We start from the raw sequence: 8,071 nt of genomic DNA on the forward strand, positions 1-8,071 counted from the left end.
CTGCCTCTGCCTCCCAAGGGCTGGGATTAAAGGCGTGCACCACCACGCCCGGCTTGAGAAGGATTTCTTCCATGTTTGGGGATGAAGTTCTGTCAGCAGCAGCAAGCCATGGCCCTCCTCACAGCCAGGGAACACAGCCCCAGGGGGATCTCTCCTGTGTTTACATCTCTCCCCTTCCTGATGTTTACAACAGAGCAGCAGAAATGACAATTGTAAAAACTATGGCCTGGTGTCTGGGAGTTGAAGCTTTCATGCGAAGCTTGGTAGCAGGCCTTCAGAAGGTGAGGGATGAGAAACTGCACTGGTTCTGTGAGTCATCTTGACTCTGGTTATTTGGTTTTCTCATCCATAAACTAGGGAGAACACCTCCATTCTCCCTTCCAAGTGGAGGGACTGTGAAGATGAATTAATTTGTATTTGTTAGACACCCTGAGACCTCAGATTAAAGGCATTACTGAGACTCAAGGTGTTATTATAATAATAAATGATTTAATAGCAGGGTGAGGCTGCTCACTCACTGAAGCAAGAACTGGTGGGAAGGCAGAAAAGCTCCAAGCTGAGAAGGGGGCTGCAGCTTGAGACCCTGGTCCAGACACTGACTCTTGGGCTTGGAGGCAGGAAACTGATTTTTTTTTAATAAAGCCTTGCTTGTTTCATCTGGCTCCAGCACGGCCTTATTGAATACTTCTTACAAGTTCTGCACAGTAAGATTACAATCTTTTCAGGAAATGGGCATATAAATTAAAGCAATTAGAAACAACTCGAGGCTTCAGAATCAAGTTCAGAATGGACTCTAACAAGTGTCTGGAAGGAAGTGGAGAAAGAGCTGGCTGGCTAAATGCAGTTTTCCCCGTGGGTAGAAACTCCCAGCTCTACCACCCACCAGCAGTATGACCAAGCCTCAGTTTCTCCTTCTGTAACCGCAATGGTTCTTGTAAAACACTCAAAGGTTAACACAGTAAACACTCCAGTGTCGCCCCCTCAGACTACACCTTGATGCAATTGATCTTGGCCAGACTGCTCTGTCCTCAGAGCCTCAGTATTCTTCCTGCAAAATGGAAGTGGCATTCCTGCCTTGGTGGTTACAAAGTGCAGTGCACATGGTAGCCATTCCCTAATGGTTACTACCATCGACATTTTATTCTTCTTTCCTGGATAAGGAGCCAGGCATGCACTCAAAAGTTTAAATTTCAGGGTTGGGGCTGGGGGGACGACTTTGGAAGTTGGGGGTTTAAGATCAGTAGGAAAGGACTGGTAAGATTTAACAGATTAGAGAAGAAACCAGGCCAGGCAGTGGTGGCGCACGCCTTTAATCCCAGCATTTGGGAGGCAAAGGCAGGAGGATTTCTGAGTTCGAGGCCAGCCTGGTCTACAGAATGAGTTCCAGGACAGCCGAGGCTATACAGAAAAACCCTGTCTCGAAAAACAAAAAACAAAAAAAAAACAAAAAACAAAAAACAAAAAAAAAAGAAGAAGAAACCAGAAACTCGGAAAGCGGGAGGCGGGAAGGAGTGAGACTTCTCTCTTTCCCATCTCACCCAGTAGCTTTCTCTCGCTCCTCCCTTCCCGGTAATCTTGTTTCTCACCAGTGCTGTCCTCTAGCCCACCGCTCTTCAAGCCTAACCTGCAGACTAAGTAATGTGAGCCTTACTTTCTGGCTCCCCAGGAGAGAGCCTCCCGCAGTCAGGAGCAAGGACTACTTTAATCTTTACTCTTCCCAGGGATCCCGTTTCAAAGTCACCTGAAAGCCATTTCCTCTCGCTCTGCCCCGCCCCTCTCTGTAAATCACTAGGTGCTTGCTTTTCCCTGGGGCAGCATTTTTTTTTTTTTTTTTTTTTTTTTGAGGGCAGTGATGGAGGAGGGGATTTTACAAGCCATTTAGGATTTTCACTTGTCTACACCTGGCCGTCTAAATGCCAGGTGTTACTGAGATCGATTCCTGTCCCAAGAACCTGGTGCCATCGTTTAACGCAGGAGTCCTACTTCTGTGATCTCACACCGGGCTCCCATCTCCCCTCTTCATGGTGCGCATTGGGGACAGCCTCTAATGCTACCTCCCCTAAGATCTTTACCAATGAAAGATTTATGCTTAGTGAGGTGTAGCACCGCACACCTATAATTCTAGCACTCTGGAGGATCACCCAAGAGTTCTGGGCTAGCTTGGGCTACAAAGTGTGGGCATATCTCAAATAAAAATAAAATAAAATAAAAACAATAATTAGGGCGTGGTGGTGACACCAGTAATCCCAGCACTCCGGAGATAGAGCGTGGAGAACCATTACGCTCAAGATCACCCTCTGCCAGTCTCAGATAATTGAAATCCTGCTTCAACACACACACACACACACACACACACACACACACACACACACACACGAGATTTATATTCTTGCTCAAAATCTAACTGGTCTGTATTCTATGTTCTTGTGGTACAACACTTCTCATCCCCCAATTTTCCCATCCCCTAATTTCCCAGTGCATGCCTTTTGTTGATAGCCAGATCGCACTCAAAATGGGGGCCACTGTCATTCAGGTTCCTCAATCTGTTTTTCTCACTAACAGTCCCGCTGAGCGCCCCGCCCCGCCCAAAGTTATGCGCTTGTTATCTCTTTCTCCTCAGAAGGTAAGATTTTACAATTGTAAATAGCCTCCGAGACCTAGTTTCGGCGAGGAATTCGAGACGTGCCTTTCTGACTCAGCGGTCGTGGTGACCTGCTCCAGTAGGACCAGGACGTCCTTGCCATCTAGACTGGTGCTTCTCCTGGGAAAGTCCAGGTGGCTGGGCTCCGAGACCTCTCTGGTCGGAACCTGGTCTGGAGGTTCTGGCTGCCCTCTGCGCGTGAGATCAGGGCGGTGGCATTAGAGTAACCCCACCACGTGCGCTTAGGGATCCCAGAGTTCCAGGTGGCAAGGGGAGGCGGCCAGCGGGACCCACACGGCGGGCCACGCGCGTTAATCTTTAGCCACGGCGGCCGCTGTCTACAGCGGGAGCCAGAGAGCTCGCTCGCACCGCCGCGAAGGTTCCCCCGGCCCCCCCAAGAGCCGCCAATTGCTGGATCGCAGCCGCGAGAGCAGTCTCCACCCACTGGAAACATTCCTGGTCCGCCCCTCCCTGGCTCCCTCCCTCTCTCCCTCCCTCCCTCCCGCCGCAGCCTGGACTCCGTTCGGCCGCAACTTCCTGCCCGGTGCTGGGGAACCGTGCGCATTTCGGGGGTCCCCCGGAGTCTGGTGCTCGCAGCGGGCAGAGGCTGGGACCGCGGGGTGGCCAGCCGTGGGCGGGAGCGGCCGGCGGCCTCTGCCGCTTCCGAGAGCGACTTTCAAACTCGAGCCCGCTTTCGCGGCGCCACCTGGGCAGCCCCGCGCGCCTGGCGCGTCGCGAGCCGGCGGGGCGGCCACCGCTTGGTGAGTGTCTCCAGGTTTGCCCCTTTCTCTTTGCCCATGCTCGATTGGCGAAGTGGCAGTGCTCTGCGGAGACCCCAGGCTAGCGCTCTGTGGGATGAGGACCTGGCCCAGGGCTGCCTCGGACACACTTGGAGGAGGTTGGGTCGCGGGAAGGTCGTAAGGGGAGTCACTTTTTGTCCCCACCCCGGAAACCAAAGCAGCATAGGCTTTGCAGAGTTTGAAATCCGGGCAGCTTTCGACGTTCCCGCCACCCCTTCCTTGTGTGCACTGACGCCCGTGGGCTAGTGCTTGCTTGAGACTGTGGGCCCTTCTAGAAAGACTCGCCTCTGGTCCCGCCAGCCCAGGAGTGCGCAGGCACTTCGTCTGTTCTGGGTTGGTGCCACACCGTGCTTCTGGGAATCTCAGCTGCCTGTCCAGGAGGATTAGAGTGGGTGTCAGAAGCCAAGTGTCCAGGAGCTGCAAACCCAGAGCCCCTTGATGCTGCCCCTAACAGCCTCTCCTTCCCTCCCTTCAACTGGTTTGGTTATTCGCACCCTTCTCTCAGACCTTCGATTTGGGAAGCTTCAAGCTTCAGTCGTTCAAGACGCTCCTTCGGAGGTAACGTTTTATTCTGGAGCTACTTTTGAAAACAAAGGAGGGGAAAAAAAAACCGGAACAAACAGCGTGATGGTTGGAGGGTGGAGAAAGCGGCACTGCGAGGTGGTGCTAAAAGTTGGGTTAGAGTGTCGTCTACAGTCTCTAAACTCTTGGTACATTCAGGACTGTTAAGTTGTCCCACCCCCCACTCCCCCACCCCCAGCAACGGACCAGCACTAGAGCACCCTACAGAGAACCCTAGTCTCAGGGTTCCCAGTCTTCCGAGCTGTGCTTGTTCAAGAGTGCATTCCAGTTACAATGAACCCTTCAGAAATAATTAGTGTGGAGTATGACGGCCTGAGTGAGAGGGCGAGGCGAGGATGCTCCCTGCTGTGCCTGGCCTTCCCGAGAGTTCCTTTCCAGTCTCTCCTTTGCTAAACTAGAATCTTGCGCCATAGATGCTCAGTATAAAACCTAGGGACTAAATACCAGAAAGTAACTGTGGCGCTACTGTTATTCCTGGGCTCACTGGATGGCTCACAGACCCCATCTCTCATGTAGACAGACTACTGACATGCCTGCTTGCCTCTGCTGGCCCCACTTTCTGGACTTTCCCACTGGTGCTGGAAATCAGGAATGAACCACGCCGCTCTCCCTGCCTCCACTTAGTCTGGGCTGATAAGGGTGGTCGTCTGGTTTAGAGTGGCCTTGGGCATTTCTATTGACTCTTATCAGAGGTGGCCGGGCTAGGAGAGTGGGAAGGGCACTGGGCTGAGAGTCTGACAGGATTTTTTGCTACAAGTTTGATGCTGGCCGTATTGTGTCGCATCAAAGACTGATGGGGTCCTTTTTTCCTACATGATTGGCCTGAAGCCAGATCTCACCCTCTCCCCACCTCACTTATCTTTTCTGACTCAGTCTCCATACAGAGTTAGCCTTTTTTCTTTATAGGGGGTGTGGTAACAATAAATGGGAGGGGGTGTATGAGAAGTATTCCATAAACTCCTATCAAAAAAAGAAAAGAAAAAAGCTGTGTAGTAGCTGCAAGGGGCCCATATCCCTGCTGGATATACCCCACGTGTGACGCGGGAGATGGTGGACACCAGGAGCCGATTGTGGCGGTTTACTCTCTGGCTTGTAATATCATAGTCCCAGGGTAAACATTGACTTTACCAAACCCGCTGCTATCTCAGGGTCACCGTGTTTATGCTAGAACAGGCCAAAGGCCACGGCCTGAGAGATGACCAGACCTGGAGGGGAGGGAGGTTCGGGTCCCAGATGTAGGTCTTGCTATTCCCACCCCACTCACAACCCCGTACAGGTTCTGGTCCTGAGTCTGGAGGTTGCCACAAGCAGGGACTTGCCCTGAAGGGTTAACTGTGAAGCTGCTCTCTGTTGTGTTGTGGGTGGGGAGGACTGTGGGGAGGTGTTGTCTTTGCAGCTGCACCGAGGGCTGACTTCAGTCCAGCCATCCCGGGCTGTCCTCCAGCCCAGGCCACTGGTCTGTCCCGCCTCTCTGGCCAGCTGCATGTCCACAGGCCTTTGTTCAAGTGCAGAGGCCCTCCCTACTCATTACCCTCCTTCCCCAGTTTCTAGAAGCCCTCAGGACAGGGTTTGGCATTACTACAGACAGTAGGAAAGCTCTTCTGGAGTCCCCCGTCCCACAGACCTGGTAGGCTCATTCCCAGGCCTCCAATCCTCCCGGGTACATACTGTCTCTGTTGTTGTCTTTCCTCCCCCTTCCTACATCCATGCATCTTAGATCTATTTTATTTATTCATCCATTTTTATCTAGCACCGTCTATGTATGAATACTGGGCACCGGGGGACACGACAGTGACTGAAATATAATTTTTTTTAGCAATTGTTGACCTGGTGGAGTGGAATTCTACTGGGGGAAGTGGACGGAAAACAAGACGGGTCATTGAAAAGCGAGTTTAAAGTTATCAGGAAGGCATGCCAGGGAAGGTCAATGTGAATCGCTGAGGACGGGAGGAGGTGACAGCTGTCCCCTAAGGAAGGGACTTTGGAGTTGATCATGAGATATTTTCTTTGAGCTCTGGATCCCTTGAAACCCAGGCCAGCATCCTGATGTGATATTTAGGAGCAGGGTTTGGAGTTGCACAGACCTAGGTTTGAAGCTCTACTTGACAACTTCCCAGCCCTGCAGCCATTTGTGGACTAAACTCCTTCATGTCTGTTTCTCACCTGTAAAGTGGAGCTAGTCATCCGGCCCACCGCATGTGGCATTGTGAGAGTGAACAAAGAGATAGCACATCTACAGTGCTTAGCAAGCCCCACAGAGCAGTGAATTCTTTCTCCAGAGGCGGCAGGGGATATGTCCTGCCAGGACTCTGGGTGAGAGGCATTTTTTGAAGTATTGGGAAGGAGCAGGGAATTCAAAGGGAGGGCCACTAGAAGGCTTCTGTCCCGCTGGTAGTGAGTGAGCCTCTCCATGCTGCCCTAGATTGTAGCTGGTTGAAGATGCAGGACTCCCAGATGTGTGCTGGCCACTGTCCCTCGGATAGACAGGGTGACCTAGGGCAGCCCTGGCCTGCCTGGCTTTGGAATTCCCCTGCTTCCAGTCAGTTGGTGAATCACACCTCTGTGTCTAGCTTGGCCTCTTTGCTTGGCCTCACCGTTCTGAAGGCTGTCCACCCCTCTTCACCTTCATCCTCCTAGTGCATTTGTTTTACTAGGTGGGGGGTGGGGATGGGGAGCATATTGAGATTAAGGACTAAGGGAGTGAGGGGAGAGGGGTACATGGTGAGCGGGCTGATCAGGGAGAGTCTGATAAAGGTTCCGAGGTACCCTGCAAAGACTTTTAATAAGGGCTTATTCATCAGGGACCAAAATGAATTAAAAATGTGGAGGTCAACTTTTGGGAGTCCTTCTACTACAGTGGTCCCTGAGGATCAAACCATCAGGCTTGGTGGTTACGACTGAAGCCGTTTTGTTGGTGCAGAAATTCATAGGGTCTTGCTATACTGTCTAGGCCAGCTTTTCTTTCCTGGGCTTTAAAAATCTCTACTCAAAATTGCAACTGGCTGGATTTTGGACAGTTATAGGCACTCTGAGAGCTCAGGGTCTGTCACACACAAATCCAGAGTGTCTCTGCCCAACCGTCTCTGCTGGAACCATCACCAGCCTCCTCCTCCTCCAGAGCAGTTTAATCTAAAATGCTGTTGTCAAAATTTGTGGTCAGCGGTTTCCTGGGGGCCCTCCTGTGCAGGAAGTGAAAAATGTGCAGTGGAGGCCAGGCCTAGGGAAATGGTCATCAGGCAGACCACAAGGCCGCTACAGGCTCACACATGCACAGGCAGGGCAGCCAGGCCCGCCCTGTGATGGAGGAACTTTTGGAGACTGTCAGTTGGTATATATCCAGATAGAATCAGGCCTCAGAGGAAGTCAGGAAGAGGGCCCTGTGTAGCCTTGAACATGCTTGTGACATTGGTATTCAAGAGTCAGGAGGAAGAAAACAGGGCCCTTGATCAGCAAGAGGCTGGCTGCTCTTCTTATGTCATCTCTCCAGCCCTAAAGGCTAAACTTTTAACCTGGCTCAGTGGTTAAGAGCACTGACTGCTCTTCCAGAGGACCCAGGTTCAATTCCCAGCACCCACATGGCAGTTTATAACTGTCTGTAACTCCAGTTCTAAGGGATCTGACACCCTCACAGCAAAAAATAGCTGGAGAGATGGTTCGGTGGTTAAGAGCACTGGCTGTTCTTCCAGAGGACCAGGGTTTGAGTCTTACTTGGTGGCTCACAACTGTACACCCTCTTCTGGCCTCCATGGGCCCTGCACACACGTGGTGCACAGATACGCATGCAGGCAGAACACCCATACACATAGGGGAAAAAAAGCTATTTTTAAAAGCTATGAGCTTTTACTGTTTTTTTTTTTATAATAAAAGATTTATTATTATATGTAAGTACACTGTAGCTGTCTTCAGACACACCATAAGAGGGCGTCAGATCTCATTACAGATGGTTGTGAGCCACCGTGTGGTTGCTGGGATTTGAACTCAAGACCTTTGGAAGACTAATCAGTGCACTTAACTGCTGAGAGCCTTTACTCTTAGGACTATGGAAACA

At 51.4% G+C, this 8,071-nt stretch overlaps 1 protein-coding gene across 7 annotated transcripts in view; it reads left to right on the forward strand.

Annotated features, from left to right (window-relative positions):
- The first annotated feature begins 3,152 nt into the window (after positions 1-3,152).
- Positions 3,153-8,071, forward strand: part of Plekhg3 (pleckstrin homology and RhoGEF domain containing G3) — a 44,717-nt gene continuing 39,798 nt past the window's right edge. For 5 of the 7 annotated variants that reach the window (XM_029540840.1, XM_029540834.1, XM_029540836.1 and 2 more), the window contains exon 1: positions 3,604-3,999. In XM_029540840.1, coding sequence (XP_029396700.1) covers positions 3,880-3,999 — 120 coding nt within the window. In that variant the 5' untranslated portion in view covers positions 3,604-3,879. Of the gene's footprint in view, positions 3,403-3,603; positions 4,000-8,071 lie in introns of those variants that run through there. The other 2 variants (XM_029540839.1, XM_029540838.1) reach the window with 2 other exon arrangements.

Source organism: Mus pahari, chromosome 7 (genome assembly GCF_900095145.1).
Source record: "Mus pahari chromosome 7, PAHARI_EIJ_v1.1, whole genome shotgun sequence".
Classification (NCBI taxonomy): domain Eukaryota; kingdom Metazoa; phylum Chordata; class Mammalia; order Rodentia; family Muridae; genus Mus; species Mus pahari.